A 20,325-nucleotide genomic window follows, 5' to 3' on the forward strand; every position below is an offset into this window, starting at 1 on the left:
ATTGCATGTATATTAATGAATATAGGTAAACATCTAAGTATAATTTTAAGGTATTTTTTTTAAGTTCAATAACTACTTTTAGTCTAATTACTGTGTTCACTTTCCAATACATATACATACATACATATGTATGTGCCAAATTGTCTTTGACTAGATTTAGACACACACATTTATACATATGTATGTTTATTGACATACATACATATGTAGTCGTGTATTTTGGTGTATTGGTGTTTACATATAAATGCTTGTATTGAACTAAACGCGATATTTTGTCAAGCGAAAGCTAACTGCAGCTGAGATCTGTCTCTGTCTCTCTCTTTCCATTAAAATCTTGGCTTTACTATGAAAAAGAAATTCTACATGGAAATCTCAAATAAAGCTAAATGCAATCAGACATGAATGAAGTCAGAAGTGTAAACTGTGCACTGTGAGAAAATTGTACACTGCAAGAAAATAAATGAAAATAGAAAAATAACAATAAAAAAAAAAAAAAAAAAAAAATAAATAAATAAATAAATAAAAAAGAAAATGGAACAATAACTTAATAAAAAAAATCAAATGCCAAATACAATACAATCAAATACAATTTAAACTTTAAAGACACGCAAAGTTTTAAGAAATATTAAATTTTGTTAAAAAACTTTATAAAATTATTAAAATAATCAATTTACTTTTTCGTTTAAAATTTTTTAAAGCTTTAACAATATTGGAACTATGTGACATTTGAGCAAATTTATAATATCTATATTAATATGTATTATGCTTTGTTTTAAACGTAATAAAAAATAGTTAACTAAATATATTACAAATTTAATTCACTATTTTGTATTCAATTTAAACCAAAAATGTATTTTTTTTTTTTTATATCCAGTTAGCTCAACTTCTTGCTTTAAATTGAACTGTAAGATGCCGTCGAGAACTTTTCCAATTTCCGCTGCTGGCGCGTTTGTCGTCAATGGCATCAATAATGACCAGGAGCTGCAGCAGCAGCAGCAGCAGCAACAACACTGACACCAACAACAACAACAACAACAAGAGCAACATTAGTGGCAACGCTGACCAACCGAAGCCCAACCGCAGCCCGTTGGTGTCTGCGGTTAGCCAAGGCCCTCGCAATGTTTTATGCATCAGTATTTTTTCTCTCTCTCTCTCTCTCTAGTATTTTTAAAGTATTTTTTACATTTATTTTTCTATATACATTTTCGTTGTTGTTGTTGTTGTTGTTATATTTGTTGTGTGGTGACAAACTTGGCAACGAGTTGCAAATTTTTTCCAACTTATTTTGCAGCGCGAACTCGTAAACATTTTGTGCCTCTGCTTGAGCTTTGGCTGAATTCGTCGAGCCAGAACCGGCGTAAGAACCGGAGCCAGAACCAATTCCCGACCCAATCGCAAAGTTTTGCTTGCTGTCATCGCTCGACGGTCGGTCGCTCGGTCGCTCGGTCGGTCCTTTGAGCTGTCAACGATCCCTGGCTTCAGACTACGGATTCCTTTTTGGCCAACTTTTTAATTACCACAACGCACTGCTTGCCGCACTTTGCCTGCCGCCTTCTCCTCCTCCGCCTCCGCCTCCTCCTGCCGGCTGTGCAGCCCACCTCAACTCGACTCTTTCTTATGAAATTTTTGCATAATTTCCTTGCACAACCAAAATCATATTTTTTTTCTGTTCGTCACAAAAAACTTGTCACATTTTGCCAATTAAATTAATTATATAACAAATTATGATCTAACAGAACTTTCTACTCAAGGTTGTTGCCTTTGACAAAACTTGCCATATTACAGCACAAATTTATTAAAAAAAAATAAAAAAAAATATGAAAATAAAAAAATAAAATATATATTTTTTTTACATAACTTTCTCCGTATGGTAGAAAAGGTTGAAAATATTGCAAGATTATGTTAAATAATCATATAACAATAAAAAATTTTCAATATTATAATCACTATTTGAAAGCTGATTAAATATACCATTCGTGGAGTGTCATATCATTCAGCTTCTGTCATGCAGTCTCATCGCATTTAGCTTCTGCTATCACTTTGCTAGAAAACCCAAATAGGAGCATTTATAATACTGTGCATCATATGATTCTATGTTTTCTATTTCGTGAGCAATGAGGATCAAGTTTTCCACAAGCTTCAATTATTCAGTTTTTGGATTTGATGTACCTTACACCGAGTCTCGTAGCATTCAGCTTTTGTCATGCAGCTGTCTTCACTTTAATTTCAAGCAAATATGATCAATATTTCAACAGGTTTAATAGATGTCGATAAATAGTTATCGAAATTGATTGGTTGCTAAACTGATGGTTTGATGTGTTGATGGATTGTTAGACTTAAGATTCACAATATGCAGTCTTTGGCATTGATGTACCTTACTGCGAGTGTTGTAACATTCAGCTTTTGTCATGCAGCAGCCCTAACTCAAGTTTCAGGTTTTGTTTTTGTAACATTCCCTGCAAGAGTTGAGCTCAGTTTCTTAATCATTCATAAGGCTATGGCTTTTATTTAGCGAGCACATTCTGATCAATATTTCCACAAGTTTCATAGATGCACCATACATCGAGTGCCATATCATTCAGCTTCTGTCATGTAGTCTCAAAGCATTTGTCTTCTGTTATAAATTCGCTAGAAGCTCTAAACTAAGAGCATTTATACATATGTCTGTGGATCATGAATGTGTTTTCTATTTCGTGAACAATGAATTCAGATTATTCAGTCTTTGGCATTGGTGTACCTTACATCGAGTTTTGTAGCATTCAGCTTTTGTCATGCAGCTGTTCTAACTGAAGTTTCAAGTTTTGTTTTTGTCACATCCACTAGAAGAGTTGAGCACAGTTCCAAAGGCATTCATGGGTCTATTATTTCTATATATTATGATCTATATTCCCACAAGATTTATTCATAATTAGTTATCGAAATCGATAAGTAGTTATCGAAGTTGATAAATAGTAATCGAAATCGATAAATAGTTATCGAGGAGCTTTCGTATCGAATATTACTCATCGAAATAGATTGGAATTGATGGCTTGATGTGTTGATAGAACCTTAGACTTATAGATTTAAAATGCTTTATGTAACTTAAGTCAGGGCTTACACGAGATTAATGGTATTAAGTCTTTGGCATTGATGTACCTTACTGCGGGTGTCGTAGCATTCAGCTTTTGTCATGCAGCAGTCTTCACTTTAATTTCAAGCAAATATGATCAATATTTTCACATGTTTAATAGATGTCGATAAATAGTTATCGAAATTGATTGGTTGATAAACTGATGGCTTGATGTGTTGATGGATTGTTAGACTTAAGATTCACAATATGCAGTCTTTGGTATTGATGTACCTTACTGCGAGTGTCGTAGCATTCAGCTTTTGTCATGCAGCTGCCCTAATTCAGGCTTCAAGTTTTCTTTTTGTCTGTTGTAGAAGTAACCGAAAATTTAGCCCACAGTTTCAGAGACATTCCTGGGACTATGCTTTTTTCTGAACGAGCCAATTGTCTTTAATATTTCCACAAGTTTTATAAATGCAGTTTCCATTGAGTGTCGTAGCATTCAGCTTTTGTCATGCAGCTGCCATAACTACATTTATAACTATACAACTATAATTATTGTTAATATTATTAGTACATAGAAAAATAATAATAAAAGAAATATTAATAGATCAAATATTCCCTTCCACAGTGTATTCCTTTTACAGGGCATTCCAATGATCTCGTAAGCTCAACCTAAAAGGAAAAGGGTATACGTGTTAATAGTCAAATTAGTCAAGTCATTTACCAAGCATTAGCCGCCAAATGGAGCAATTTGATGGGGTCATCGCTGCTCCTGCCGGGGCTCGAGTCAGTCGTGTTCGTGGTGCCGGAGCAGGACACAGGTGCGCGCGATGGCATTCCTGCGCTCGTTCCGCATCAGCAATCAGTACATACGCTTCTCGGCGCTGCTGCTGCTGCGCTTCTACCTGGCGCAGTTCTATTTTCTGGGGCTGCTGCGGCTGCGCTACCGGCGGAAGGGCAACGCGGTGCACCTGACCCACTACAGCGTGACGGTGTCGCGCCTGGTGGCGCTGCCGTTCGCCTATTTTCTCAGCCTGGCGCTGCTCAGTCCGTACAGCTCGCTGCTGTACATGCAGCCGTATCTGTTCCTCTGCTTCTTCCTGTGGCAGCCGCGCCGCGTGCACGAGGAGCGCGTGCGCCTCATCAATGGCTTCTTGCGGCTGGCGCCGGCGCTCCACCGGCTGACGCGTTGCCAGCTGCAGGTCTCCTGGCTGCTGGTGCTGCAGCTGGCCCTCAAGCTGCTCACCATGAAGATCTATTGGTGGGTCTACAGGCGGCCATCGGACGTCATTACGAAGTTCGGCTATGTGCTGCTCATCGCCCTGCCCGGCAGCCTTTCCGTGTGGTGCCTGGACATGGCGGCGCATCTGATCAGCATTTGCCTCTACCTGCTGCTGGCCTCCTTCGAACAGCTGAACACGGAGCTGCAGCAGCAGCTGGAGCAGCTCCACATGAAGACGCTGCACGCGGACTATGGAGCCGTGAAACGGCTGCAGCGCCGCCTGCTCTACACCCAGCGTCTATACGAGGCCTATGCGCGGCTCACGCAGCAGCTGCTGGACACGTTGGCGCCGCAGCTCCTCCAGATTGTCGTCTACAATCTGACAATGATCTATGCCCTCTCCTTTGGCCACTGGCGTCGCCTGCTGGACATCCTGATGTTGGCGAACGGCTTGCGCATACTGTTCCAGTCGCTCGATGCACTTGTTGTGGCCACCAGATCGCCGCGGGACACCACCTGGATGCATCTCGCCCAGCTGCTGCAGCTCAACCAGGCGCTGGCTATGCACGGCTGGCTGGATCGGCATTGCTCCACGTCTGGCCACATGTACAGCTCGGGGCAGAGTATGCGGCGTGTTTTGCTCCAGCCACGCCTACAGATTCTTGGCCTCTTTACGCCCAACCGGCGGTTCTTCTTTCGCCTGCTATTCTGCTACTGCAGCTACCTCCATGTGAGCTACGTGTGGCACAAGCGTTTGCCCGTCCACAAGGGCGAGATTTTCAATTTATTGTTGCTCTGAGACAGATTTGTAAATTTATTGAATACTGAAAGTATTTTTTAATAAAGTTATAATATATATACAGTATATCTGATGAACTACTCATTGTTGTTTGTGTGCTTGAAGCATTTTCTTTTCAGAGTTTTTATAAGCTGGCAGTATTTAAGTTTTGCTCTCTTTGAGTGGAACAGAAAAGAACAGAAAGCTAGCTTGAGTCGTTTTTGTTCTCTTTGCAGAAGCTGCAGTTAGGCAAGCCGAAGAGAAATCAAAAGTCGATAGCGCGATTTGCTGAGAAGAGAGCCGAAGGCAACTTGCTCGCTTACTCATTTGCCTTGTAAATATGTATATTTACTTTCCGAGAGTATCAACTGCGCCTTAGTTAATAATGAAATCAAATAATATTATATATTGATTTAATAAAAATCAATAATATTATTAATTGACATTTGTTATTATTAATATTAATGAGAGCAACGTAAACAGATATTCACTCCCTCACAATATCCACTCACTCTCTCTCAGCAAGAGCCTTCGGTTCTTTTCGTTTGACGCTCGTTTAACGAACATCGTTTAAGGAGAGCCACGATTGACGCTCGCCCAATCAGGCTGAGGAAGTGCGCAAGTAGCTCAAAAATCCAATGCGAACGCTCTTCACATTTACATACACATGCACACTCAACTCACGTCAAAAGCTCTCGCATGCATATTAATGCATAAAAGACTGCTCTGACTCAAGCAAACGGTCGAAGAAGAAACAGAGCAAAATAAAACGAGAAAAATGGTTGCTCACCGATCACGACTGAGCTCGTTAAGTAAGCAATCTCAGTGTGAGTGAAAGAGACGCTAGCTGCGTTTGTGTGTACATTTATGTATGCCACTTCAACATAACATTTTTATGTTAACGTAAAGCAATTAACATTTACATAAATGCACAAATCAAAATATCTTAAATGTTATTTTATTTCTTTATATAAAATTACATATTGATTAATTATTCATATTTTTATTTTTGTAAATTATAGAAATCAATGTTTACTCATTTATAAATTAATAAATTTATAAAAATATTAATAAATGATACTTAGCTGCAAAGAAATCAATTTACAATGCATTGAAAATTAAATCTTATTGATTTCTCCCAGTGTACTTGTCATGCTGATACAGTAGAGTGCAAATGGATGTTCAATAAATCAAAGTTTCCCTCTAAAATGTGGCAACAAGTTTTTGTCATTTGATTGCAGCTGCCGGCGGCGAGCGTCTGCGCTCAGCGGGAAGTCTAATTCACAAGCCGATTGCTGCGTGAATTGAAGTAGGTATAGCTACATGTATATATATATTGATTTTGGGAAACTCACTTTGAAGTGAAATGTGAAAATATGAGATTTCCACCAAACCCAAATATTCATAAATAAGAGTCAAACCCTTTTTCCAATATAATATTTTCGAGCTGTAAAGTGCATGAAAAATGCGAAATTTATATATGTATGTGTGTGTATTTAAAGTATATATCGTGGGCAACTGAAGGACAGCTCTGCGTGGGTAACATAATTTATGCATTCGCCTTTCGAGACTGAAACAAGTAAGAAGACTCTAGTCGAGACTGCTCGACTAGGAGATACCCTGAACCCTCCAAGCTGATATTCTTATCATTCTACACTTCTTTTATGCACGCACACATACATACACATGCATCCACCCTCACGCGCCCGCGCTCTGCTAACTGCGCAGTAAGCAGCGACTGCGCTTGGGCTGCGCTGCAGTGTGGGCAATAGTATGAGAATTTATTTGATAAATAACTTTTTTTGTAGACATGCAATCTTAATGAAATTTTCAGAGCGTAATCATATGGTCAAGATGTGTGTACATTCTAAAGCACAAGTCTCTAGTACTTGAAATACGTTTTTTGCAAATTGGGGGCGGAGGGGGCGTGGTATCCAAAATCTGTTGATTACAAAATGTTTGTATTCATCATATATATATACACAGTAAATCTGAAGTCTCTATGTCTAATAGTATTCCAATGAGGCTCGAAAAACAAAATCAATTTTTCGATTATTCTCGATAAAAAAGTTATCGGATGAGTTATCGAAAAAATAAAGCAAACTCGTACTGCGTATGGTATACACGAGTATGCACAAAAAATTTCAGCTCTCTAGCTCTTATATCTTCTGAGATCTCGGCGTTCATACGGACGGACGGACGGACGGACGGACGGACGGACGGACGGACGGACGGACGGACGGACAGACGGACAGGGCTATATCGACTCAGCTCATCGTGCTGATCAAGAATATATATACTTTGTGGGGTCTGCGATGATTCCTTCTGCCTGTTACATACTTTTACACAAAAACATTATACCCTGATTTCCCATTTTCAATGGGTTCAGGGTATAATAACAAGGCACTGTGGGTGCCAGCAAAAGTGTTTTCACTTATGCAACACACACACTCACACGCCACACACTCACACACACAGGTACATATTTATACAGTATATATATATTTCAGTGTAATTGCAATTGAAGGTAGCAAAGCGTTCATTCCTTTGACTCCTGCTCCCACTCCTGATCCCACTCCTGCTCCCACTCCTGCTCTTTTAAGTCTTTTCGCACATGCTCATCCTTCCGTTGCCCCATCTAAAGTGTCCATAAATCATTTTAAAAAGCTTTGGCCCAGTCGAGTGCGTATGTGAAATACTCTCTCTCTCTCTCTCTCTCTCTCACTGCATACACCTTATATATATTACGTTAAGATTTATAGCCAACTTGCCTAAGAGATTTAGCCCAGTTATCGCTGCTGCTGTTGTTGTTGTTGCTTTTTTGCTGTTCACTTCTCGCTTCACGCTCTTTGATTAAATTTACACGAATTTCTTGTTGATTTTTTTTATTGTTATTATTTTGTATTCCTATTTGAGCTGCTCCAATCCGCAGTCGATTTAAATTTATGTCCATGGCGACCTTTGCACATATATCGAAATCTAATACGTTTCATGCTTGGCAATGGCATATATACATATGTATATAAGATAGATTTGCCTCTATATATGTATATATATGTATATAATATTTTTATTCATTTTGCTTGCCATCTGCACTGAAACTGCAAATCAATTAAATTCCCATTTTTATTTGAAGCTGTAAAGTTTTTCCTTGTGATTGTGCCCAAATTCAAATAGGGTATATTAGCTTTGAGCAATGTGCTTTACATATTTAATAATAAATAATAATAAATAAAATAATATTTCTAGTATTATTACATAATTATATTTCTAATAAAAATATCATTATTTTGATTTATTTTATTTTATTTTATTATGGGGAGCTATCCACTTAAAAAAGTCAAGAAACTTGTAACAGCTGTGCAAAGAATATAATATAATATACAATAAAATAAAAATATAAAAATAAAAATAATTAAAAATTATATAAAATAATGTAATATAATATAATATGCAGAGTCGTAGGCCCTAGCAGCCAGAACTCTATAATTAAGTAAGCTATATAATTTTACATTGCTAGTACAGTTACTACATAAATAAATAATATAATATAATATTAAATAAAAAAATATAATATGAAATAATATAAAATAATATTTAAAATAATAAAATAAATTATAATAAAATTATATTTTTACATTCCCAGTACAGTTAATACATAAATAAATAATATAATATAATATTAAATAAAAAAATGTAATATGAAATAATATAAAATAATATTTAAAATAATAAAATAAATTATAATAAATAATACTTATATTTTTACAGTTTTTTAAGCCTCCGATATATATATTTTTATATAAATATATAGAAAAATAAATATATTTGTAAAATGTAAAAATAATAGTAAAATCAATTTAATTTAATTTTTTATCTTTGACCTTGAGCGAGCAGCATGCAATGACTTACACCCGATTTGATTTATTTATTTATTTCCCTTTTCATGCAACCATCAAATGTATTTAAAGGTGTTTTTAATTGATTGAGTTGAGAACTTAAAGTTTACAATCGGCAAGACAAAGATTTTGGCATAATGCTCGGCCAGTTGTTGATGTCAGTTCATAGAAGTTCAGCCCTTTGATTCTGCTCAACGCAGTTCAACCGAACTGAAGTGGACTTCATTGTTGGCCCAATCTAATCTGTTTCATCTTTGATCTCGGACACAGCAAACAGAGCGGAGTTTTCACAGCTAACGGCAAAAGTTTAAAGATATTTTCAAAGGAGCCAAGCAGCACACGAAGGACTTGACCATCGTCATCCACTTGTTGAAATTTACGGCCCTCAATGCATTGGCTGGCTGCCTACATGCCGTGCCGTAATAAGTTATGCGACCAGAATTAAGCCGCTGGCTCAGTCTGTGGTGTGGGCCAGGACAAGGCAAGCAAAGCCAAGCCATGCCAAGCCAAGCCAAGCCTTGAAGCCCGTGGGCCATGCTTTTATAAATCTCTTTAATTTATTAGATTTCATTAGACATTTGGCGCCAACGCCAGGCGAGAAGTGAGCGAAGTCACCCAGTGAATGCCAACGAAGCACATTTACAGCAACAACAGCAACAACAACATTTTTAATATTAACAAGCTCTGAAATGAGAAAACGAAATGAGAAAAAAACGTTGCATACTTTTTAGCGCTGCCAAGTCTGAGCTGGGGTTGGGCAATTGTAATGAAAATATAGAGGACTTTGAATTGTTATTTATCAAAGGGTTGGATAATATAAAGTTTATACAGATTATATATAGTTTATTAGAGATATCGGGGCATACATATATGCTAGTTATGCAACTTTAAAGGCGGAAATTGTCATAAAATAATAATTTAATAAGCTTACATATCATTTTATATTAATAAATAATATATTAAAGTTGATAAAATATGTAGTAATTATATTACTCATTTGATATGCTAATGCTTAGATAATTTTATAAAAAATGTACATATTCAATTTTTTTATTTATTTTTTTTTTTTATAGTAGTTTACTTAAAATTATAATTACATTATTTTTCTTTAGAAATATTTCAGACAAATATATATTTTATTTGAATAAAAAAATATAAAATATATATTTTTCTGTCAAATAAATATAAACAAAATATTTGTCTGTCAAATATATATTTTAGATATATTTTTTTTTATTTAATTAAAATACATATTCGTCTGAAAAATAAGTCTATAAAACTTATTTATTTATTTATTTAATTATTTTTAAATAACAAAAAATATAAAATATATAATTGTCTGTCAAAAATATATTATATATTTTTTTATATATTATATATTTTTTTATTTAAGTAAAATATATGTATATTTGTCTGAAATAATTCTACAATATTTCCATTCTATTTAATTATTTATTTATATACTTTATTGTATAAAAATATATATTTAAAACAAAAAAAAGTCATACCTATTAATTTGACCATATGTGTATGTATTCATTATATTTGTTAAGTTATAAATATTAATATCTAATTAAGGCATCAAAAATATATAAAAAGCACATATTACTTAAATCAGAAATAAATAAATAAATAAATAATAAAATAATTATTATTAAATCATCAAAAGTTGTATTTTTTAATGATACAAAATTTTTTTATTTTAATCAACATTTCTAATTATAACTTTAATCATTAAATATTTGTATAGAAAGCACGAATTCTGTAAATCAATTTAACTCCAAATTAATACAAAACTTAATTTCATTATATTTATTTTTCTTGTGTGTGTGTGCGTGTGTGTGTGTGTGGAATATATGCATTAAGGATCACTCTAAATAAATTGCACACTCAGCAATGTCTCATCTACACGCACACGTTCACATACACATGCACGTACATATATATACACATATACGTACATACATATAACGACGCCAAACAAAGGCAACAGCGTTGTAATCAACAAAATTACACTAAAATACAAAAATAAATTTGACACGAATGCGACGATGACACAAAAGGGCCACCACACACACACACACACACACACACACACAATCAGCCTCTCTCTGTGTCTCTCGCCCTCTCGCTCACACTCTTTCGGTAAGTGCTAGCAGCTCGAACCACAGCCAAAGTGAAATGGCACAACGCTTCGAGCGAACATTGTGAAGTTGCTTGCCAGCAACGCAGCTGCTTTCAATGTGTGTGTGTGTGTGTGTGTGTGTGTGACCATGTGCGACACTTTGTAACATATTTTTTGTCATTTGTTTGCTGTGTGTTTGCCTCTTTTTCGGCGTCGCTCGTCAGCGACTCGGCAGCAGCACGCCTCGAACTCCTGCTCCTGCTGCGCGGGCTACATACCATGTTGCTTCACATATACACATACACACATATGCATGTATGTGTGCCAGAAAAATGTTACATTGTTTTTGGCACGCAAGGCGACACTGCGGCAATCACACCTATGTATGCCACGGACGAACCACCCAAACCACCCAGCCACCCAACCACCCACACACATATCAATCAGTTGAAAAGGGGAATATCTGGCAGCGTTGCCACCCCAATACCCAGTGTTGCCACTCTTGTTGTAAATTTTATGGCAACATTTATAACATTTATTCGTATTTTTACGACCCGAATTGTCTTTGTTGCTTTATTATTATTATGTCTCACTTGGGAATTTTATGAGCGTGCTGCGGCCCACCCACTCGCCTACCTGCCTACCTGCCTGCCCACCGCTGCCGCTGCTCACCTACAATGTGTTTTTAAATGTTTCGTGCAAAGTGATAAAGCTGCCAGCAAACAACAAACAAATATTAAATATGCTCAATCAATTGAAATAAATCTAAAATTATGATTACATTTTGATTGCAAATACGTGTGAGTATTTTGTTTAGAGAGACTGTTTTATGTTTTTATTGACCTAACGAGAGTTCAATTAGATATGTATGTGAAAGCTTAGCTTGTATAAGTAAATTTATTAAGAAAATGTTAATAACATAAGAAGAGACTCTGCTTGAAATGAAGAATAAATACCTTTCACTCGCTCTTTGCGAAATCTCAGAGAGCGATCTACGTGCACGATTGAGTGTGAGTGAGGGTGCGCTTAACAGTGACTGGACAGCGACCGTTTCTGTTGTTGTTATATTTCGCTCTCTTTCTTTTCCAACCGTTTGGTTGAGTCTTCTATGCATGTGTTGGTATGCATGCGAGCGCTGCGTACGTGAATTGAGTGTGTGCATGTGTATGTGACTGCGAGGCTCGTTTTCATTGGCTTGTTGATCTGTTTGCGCACTCACTCAGTCTCATTGGGAGAGCGTCAATCGGGTCTCTCCTTAAACGATGTTCGTTAAATGAGCGGTGCACGAATAATTCAACTCAATGCGCTCAAACAAATACGAAAAACAGCGGCGCTTGCTCAGAGCGAGAGGGAATATAATAATTTCGGTTGGCCTCGCTAACAGATAGCTCAAATAGCTTTACCCTCATACAAATATATGTATATTCAGCTTGAGCTGCAGCGTGAGCATTTGAAAAGTCAGCATAAAAACAATTTTTTTTTGTGTATTTTTTCTTTAGAGGTATCTTTTGCTATTTTAGCTTTTATAGACAATTTTTTAGTTTTTTATATATTCATATTTTTTCATTCCTTTCTATTATTTTACGCTTTGCATATTCAGCTTGCTTCGAATATTTTAATAAAATTGTTGAAACTAAAAAGGTTTGAGCTCACAATGGCTGTCTTACATACACACACACACATATATATATATAATACATATACGTATATATCTATATTATATTCGCCCACAATGAGATATTTCGCATGCAAGCTTAGACAATAGATGTCCAGCAGTTTATGAGCGTCGTCCACTTTAGAAAATGAACTGAATTCCTATTGAGAAGGAGGCAAAAAATATACAATAAAAAAAAAAAATGAAAAGCATTCTAAAGAGAAAAAGAAAAGAATTTCTATAATAAGTTGGCAACAATGGCTCGAGCGCATTGTTTTCATTTTGATTAAAAAAAATTTCGTATATTGTGAATAAATTGTAATATTGTGTTCCATGGAAGCAGAGCAAAAACAAGTAAGAGTCTTGCAGTCGGGCGTCGCCGACTAAAGCATACTCATTCACGGCTCAAATGGGCGTGAATATATTCTGCATATCTATATGGATGCACGTAGTTAAGATAAATACATACATATATAAATTAGAAATCATGGATAATGTATTTTCCGATTTACCACGCCCCTAGTAGGTTGGCAAAATCTTAACACTTTATAATTTCAAGTCTCTGGGTTGACGAAAGGACAAGACAATGCACAGAACCAATATACTCGTTTCACTTTCATGAGTGTGTATATAAAAAATACTGGAAAAAAAGGCGCCCAGTTATAAAACAAATTATGCATTATTAAAAGCAGACAAAAAGATGGCACAAGGCTGACAATGAAGCCGCAAAAAACTTTTGGAATAGAAAAAGCAAAGAGGGAAATATAAAATTGTGAATGAAATGCATTTTGCCAGCAATGTCTGACTGAAAAGAGACAGAGAGAGGGTGGGAGAGAGAGAGAGAGAGGGAGAGAGAGAGAGGCAGACACGAGCTCCAGCAGAGATTGAAGTGCCAGCGAATTTATGGAATACAAAAATTTCAGTTTTTATTCTGTTCTCTCGCTCTCTTCCTCTCTCCCTCTCTCTGTTTCTCTATTTCATTTTCTTGTGCTCAAAAGCAAATTGAATAAAACACAATGGCGTTGGGCAGCAGCGGCTGAAAAGTTGTGCCAAGCAACGCCGCTGGCCAAGGAAGTTGCGAGAGGTGTGAAGATCTAGTAGCTTCAGCATTATCCAGCACTCAAACATAGTTGGGCATAGTTTCTAGAAGGCAAAAAATTTCAAAAATGCTGAACAATGAATTTGTTTTTGTTATTAGGGAGAAGATGCAATACAAATATTAAGTATATGCAGGCAGAAATATGCTGGGAAAGTGTTTAAGAGATGAAGTTGCCCATGATGCACTAAAAGCTGAAGAGAGCTCTGAATAAAGTAGTACTAATAATAGCAGAGTCGAAGAAGCATATTAACTCAAATCTCACAGTAGAAATATCTATTAGAAGAGCCAGCCTAATAGTTCAATAAAGATCGTATTCAGAAAAAGAGTATCGTACCGTAGTAGAGGGTATTACATATTGGCATTTCCTAGTCAAAAAACTCTTGATTGCCCAGAAAACTTTTATATACTTGTATCGCTTAGTAGTGGATCTGAGTAAGTAGATTAACTAAAAGTATATTACATTTACGCCATTTACGTGTATGCAATGGAATATCTAACATAACACCTCATTTGGCACCGTATGCTTGAAATGATAAAGTATGCTTGAAAAAAGCGCAGTAGAGACCGCCCATTTCCTAGTCGAACCTCCCAAAATGTATGGGAAGGCGGTTCTCAGCCTGCTTGCTAGGTAGTGCTCGGTGGTGCCAGTCTTACTAGTCGGTAGAGCAGAGTTCAAGTATTTTATAGTCGAGCACTACCACCAGGGCAACTCTTCATTGATTTTAGAGCTCTTGCATAAAGTCTCTCACTTTCCAGTGCCTTACTCTTAACATCCGATAAAGTAGAGGTGATTATAATTAACTAAGAAGTAAGCCGTTTCATCATATCATATTCCTATTCGTCATATTATATTAGGCTGCCTGTGCTCAAACCCTTAATTAGATTTAACTTTAAACTAATTTGAACTTCTTAGTAAATAAATAAATATACGGATTATATAGCCCGGTATTTCTACTGCATACTCATAATATTTTTCTGATATACCCATAGATAAACCTTTAGCTAATTATTTAAACATATTTTCCAACCTTAATTCTCATTCTCGTTCGGAATTCTCTCATTCCACATTCCAGTAAATTCACGCGGTATTCAAAACTAAGCTCAGTTAGTAATATTAAATTTTCGCATTGTGTGCAGCTGCAACCGAAAAAAAAACAACTAAATATTTAAACAATTTGTTAACTGTTCCGTGGTTGTTTCTGGCCGAGTTGTGCATGATTTAAGCTGCAACTTAAATTCGCATTACAAATGGCCAAATGGTTTATTTTAAAAATGCAGCTGACCATGCAGCCCCCAACAACAACAACAACAACAACAACAACAACAACAACAGTTAAGCCCCAATCATGTACAGCTCAGCCTCAGCAACTATTGCCTGGCTACAGCACACACACACACACACACACACACACACACATGCAACTGCAACAAATCGCAGCATGCAACGTGTCATTTAACATTTTGGCTAATAGTCCGCACATTGTTTCGGTGCTTTTGCTAAATGGAAACCCCACCAAAAAAAAAAAGAGAGAGAGAGTGAGGTAGAGAGAGTGAGAGCGAAATATATCCAAGCGGAAACTCAACTTATTTTGTTAGACGTGAAGTGCAGCGGGTAGCGGGAGTTGAAGCCGCGGTAATTTTGGTCAACAGCTGAATGAACTGTAAAATCAACTCGCTCAAATGTGAACCAGCATGTCAATGTGTGCGTGTGTGTGTGTGTGTGCAACTGCAAACCAGACTAAAACTCACTGGCAACAACTAAAAATCAGTTTGCACCAGCATTACGGGTACAACGATATTACGTATACGCGGCGTGTGCGACGCTAAGCGAGAATTAACATTTAGCTGGTGTATAATGGCGGTCGGCGCGACTGTCATGTGGTTGTAGCAGACCAAAAGGGGCGTGGCCATTGTACAATACTGCAAACATATACATATATATATGTGAACTGTCTGAGTGTGTGTGTGTTTGTTTCGTTACTGCTGCATTAAATGCGCATTTTGTAAATTGTTTTTTTTAGTTTTTGTGTTTTTTTCTTTTTTTTTTTTTTAATACTTATTTAGCTATTGTGCATTTGTGAATTTGATTAGATAAACATTACGTAAAATACTTTGTACTTTTATTTTTAATTTGAGGTAAATCTGTGAAATGTTGCATATTCGAATTGCTACTAGATTCGGGTTGACAAAGCAATGCAGCGAGCTTTGCATTGGAAAATCATCAGCTTATGTAAAGGAGTTAAGGCCTAGTAAATATTTTAATAGGTTAGGTAAGGTAGGCAAAATATGCCCAATGGACTATAAATGGGTCCAAGTGGAATGATACTGTTTTGTATAACTATAGTTTAGCATGTATGTGAGTAATTGTTATAATTTATTATTTATTTTATTATATACAAATTTATTTTGTTAATATGCATAAATATGAAATATGTTTAAAAATTATTGTATAAAATTGTTAATATATTAATTTATTTATTAAATTTATTTTATATCTTCTATAAAATTTTTTAATATATTTATTAAATTTATTTAATTTAATTATATAAAAGATACTAAATGTATATGATAAATATATAGGCAATTCATGTATTTTATACTAAAAATGTATATAATTATAAATTTATTAAATTAATTTTCAATATAAATAAAATTATTATATAAATCTTTAATATAGAATACATGAATTGCCTTTATATTTTTCATATACATTTAGCATCTTTTATATAAATTACATGAATTGTTTTTAAACATATGTTTAATAAAGTTGCGCCTCAATGTATCGGGGTAGCGGTAGCTACCCCCCTATACCCCTATACCCCCCTATACCCCTATACCCCCTATACCCCTATACCCCCCTATACCCCCTACCACCCCCCCTACCACGAGCCGTCAGAAATTCTTTTTTAGCCGTACCCCCCTACCCCTATACCCCCCCATATCCCTATACCCCTATACCCCCCTATAGGGGATACCCCCCTATACCCCCTATAACCCCCCCCCTATACCACGAGCCGTCAGAAATTCTTTTTTTAGCCGTACCCCCTACCCCTATACCCCCCTACCCCCCTATACCTCCATATACCCCTATACCCCCTATAACCCCCCTATACCACCCTATAACCCCCCTACCCCTATACCACCCTATACCACCCCTATACCCCTATACACCCTATACCCCTATACCCCCCCTATACCCCTATACCCCCCAATACCCCTATACCCCCCTATACCCCTACCACCCCCCCCCCCTCCCTCCATACCCCAGCCGTCAGAAATTCTTTTTTAGCCGTACCCCCCGACCCCTATACCCCCTATACCCCTATACCCCCCCCCCCTATACCCCCCTATACCCCCCTATACCCCCCTATATACCCCCCCCCCCCCTACCACGAGCCGTCAGAAAAGAAATTCTTTTTTTAGCCGTACCCCCCCCCTACCCCCTATACCCCCTATACCCCCTATACCCCCCCCCTATATACCCCCTATATACCCCCCCCCCCCCCCCCCCCCCCCCCCCTATACCCCCCCCCCCCCCCCCCCTCCATACCCCGCCGTCAGACCCCCCTATACCCTATACCCTATACCCCCCCTATACCCCCCCCCCCATACCCCCCCTATACCCCCCCCCCCCCCCCCCCCCCCCCCTATACCCCCCCCCTATACCCCTATACCCCCCCCCCTATACCCCCCCCCTATACCCCCCTATACCCCCCCCCCCCCCCCTACCCCAGCCGTCAGAAATTCTTTTTTTAGCCGTACCCCCTACCCCTACCCCCCTATACCCCCCCTATACCCCTATACCCCCCCTATACCCCCCTATACCCCCCCCCTACCCCTATACCCCCTATACCCTACCCCCTATAACCCCCCCCCCCCCCCTACCCCCCCACCCCCCCCCCCCCCCCCCCCCCCCCCCCCCCCCCCCTACCCCCCCCCACCCCCCCTACCCCCCCCCCCCCCCCCCCCCCCCTACCCCCCCCCCCCCCCCCCCCCCCCCCCCCCCCCCCCCCCCCCCCCCCCCCCCCCCCCCCCCCCCCCCCCTCCTCCATACCCCAGCCGTCAGAAATTCTTTTTTTAGCCGTACCCCCCCCTATACCCCCTATACCCCCCTATACCCCCCTATACCCCTATACCCCCTATACCCCCTACCCCCCCCCCCCCCCCCCCTCCATACCCCAGCCGTCAGAAATTCTTTTTTTAGCCGTACCCCCTAGCCCTATACCCCCTATACCCCCTATACCCCCCCATATACCCCCCCCCCCTACCCCCCCCCTACCCCTACCCCTATACCCCCTATACCCCCCTATACCCCCCTATACCCCCCCCCCCCCCCCCCCCCTACCCCCTATACCGTATACCCCTACCCCATACCCCCCCCCTACCCCCCCCCCCCCCCTACCCTACCCCCCCCCCCCCCCCCTATACCCCCCCCCTACCCCCCCTATACCCCCTACCCCTACCCCCCCCCCTACCCCCTAGCCCCCCCCCTATACCCCTATACCCTATACCCCCCCCTACCCCCCCCCATACCCCCTACCCCCCCCCCCCCCCCCCCCCCCCCCTATACCACGAGCCGTCAGAAATTCTTTTTTTAGGCGTACCCCCTACCCCTATACCACCCTATAACCCCCCTACCCCCCTATACGCCCCCATATACCCACTATAACCCCCGCTACCCCACCCCTCCCCCCCCCCCCCTCTTCCCTCCATACCCCAGCCGTACAGAAATTCTTTTTTAGCCGTACCCCCTACCCCTATAACACCCCTATACCCCCCTATAAAGCGCCCTATACCCCCGCTATAAACCCCTATACCCCGATGAGCCCCCCTATAACCAATAACCCATTATACCACCCCCTATACCCCCTACCACCCCCCTACCCGAGCCGTCAGAAAATTCTTTTTTAGGCCGTACCCCCTACCCCTATACCCCCCCTATACCCCTATACCCCCCTATACCCCCTATACCCCCCCCCCTATACCCCTATACCCCCCTATAACCCCCTACCACCCCCCCTACCCGAGCCGTCAGAAATTTTTTTTTTAGCCGTACCCCCTACCCCTATACCCCCTATACCCCCCTATACCCCCTATACCCCCTACCCCCCTACCACCCTACCCCCCCGCACCCCCACCCCCCCCTATACCCTCCTACCGCTACCGCTACCGCTACCGCTACCGCTACCGCTACCGCTACCGCTACCGCTACCGCTACCGCTACCGCTACCGCTACCGCTACCGCTACCGCTACCGCTACCGCTACCGCTACCGCTACCGCTACCGCTACCGCTACCGCTACCGCTACCGCTACCGCTACCGCTAGCTACCGCTACCGCTACCGCTACCGCTACCGCTACCGCTACCGCTACCGCTACCGCTACCGCTACCGCTACCGCTACCGCTACCGCTACCGCTACCGCTACCGCTACCGCTACCGCTACCGCTACCGCTACCGCTACCGCTACCGCTACCGCTACCGCTACCGCTACCGCTACCGCTACCGCTACCGCTACCGCTACCGCTACCGCTACCGCTACCGCTACCGCTACCGCTACCGCTACCGCTACCGCTACCGCTACCGCTACCGCTACCGCTACCGCTACCGCTACCGCTATACCGCTACCGCTACCGCTACCGCTACCGCTACCGCTACCGCTACCGCTACCGCTATCGCTACCGCTACCGCTACCGCTACCGCTACCGCTACCGCTACCGCTATCGCTACCGCTACCGCTATCGCTACCGCTACCGCTACCGCTACCGCTATCGCTACCGCTACCGCTACCGCTACCGCTACCGCTACCGCTACCGCTACCGCTACCGCTACCGCTACCGCTACCGCTACCGCTAACCGCTACCCGTTACCGCTACGCACGCTACCGCTACCTCTAACCGCTAACCGCTACCGCTACGCATCTAACCGCTTACCGCTACCTAACCGCTACGCTACCGCTACCTCTACGCTAAACCCCCTACGCTCGTAAACCGCTACCAGCTAACTACCGCTACCGCTACGCTACCGCTACCGCTACCGTACCACCGACTACCGCTACCGCTAGCTACCGCTACCCGCTACCGCTACCTACTACCGCTATCGCTAGATCCACGCTACCCGCTACCGACTACCCGCTACCGCTACCGCTACCGCTACCGCTACCGCTACCGCTACCGCTACCGCTACCGCTACCGCTACCGCTACCGCTACCGCTACCGCTACCGCTACCGCTATTCGCGTACCGCTACCGCTACCCGCTAACTCGCTACCGCTCCACGCTACGCTATCGCTACCGCTATCGCTACCGCTACCGCTACCGCTATCGCTACCGCTATCGCTACCGCTACCGCTACCGCTATCGCTACCGCTACCGCTATCGCTACCGCTACCGCTACCCCTACACCTACCCCTTCACATATATCAAACACTCTTCTTGTTATACCTGCTCTATTATATCCATCACCTGTGGCTATTATGACATGAGACACAATCTTCATA

General features: G+C 40.7%; 1 protein-coding gene across 1 annotated transcript; it reads left to right on the forward strand.

Moving 5' to 3' along the window:
• Nucleotides 1-3,798: 3,798 nt before the first annotated feature.
• On the forward strand, nucleotides 3,799-5,096 carry Grl58a (Gustatory receptor-like 58a). The gene has a single exon (XM_030388826.2). It carries the CDS (start codon nucleotides 3,883-3,885, stop codon nucleotides 5,071-5,073), a length of 1,191 nt encoding a protein of 396 aa, XP_030244686.1. The 5' UTR covers nucleotides 3,799-3,882; the 3' UTR covers nucleotides 5,074-5,096.
• Nucleotides 5,097-20,325: the final 15,229 nt, after the last annotated feature.

Source organism: Drosophila navojoa, chromosome 5, assembly GCF_054131105.1.
Source record: "Drosophila navojoa isolate 15081-1374.11 chromosome 5, UAZ_NAV_1.0, whole genome shotgun sequence".
NCBI classification, from domain to species: domain Eukaryota; kingdom Metazoa; phylum Arthropoda; class Insecta; order Diptera; family Drosophilidae; genus Drosophila; species Drosophila navojoa.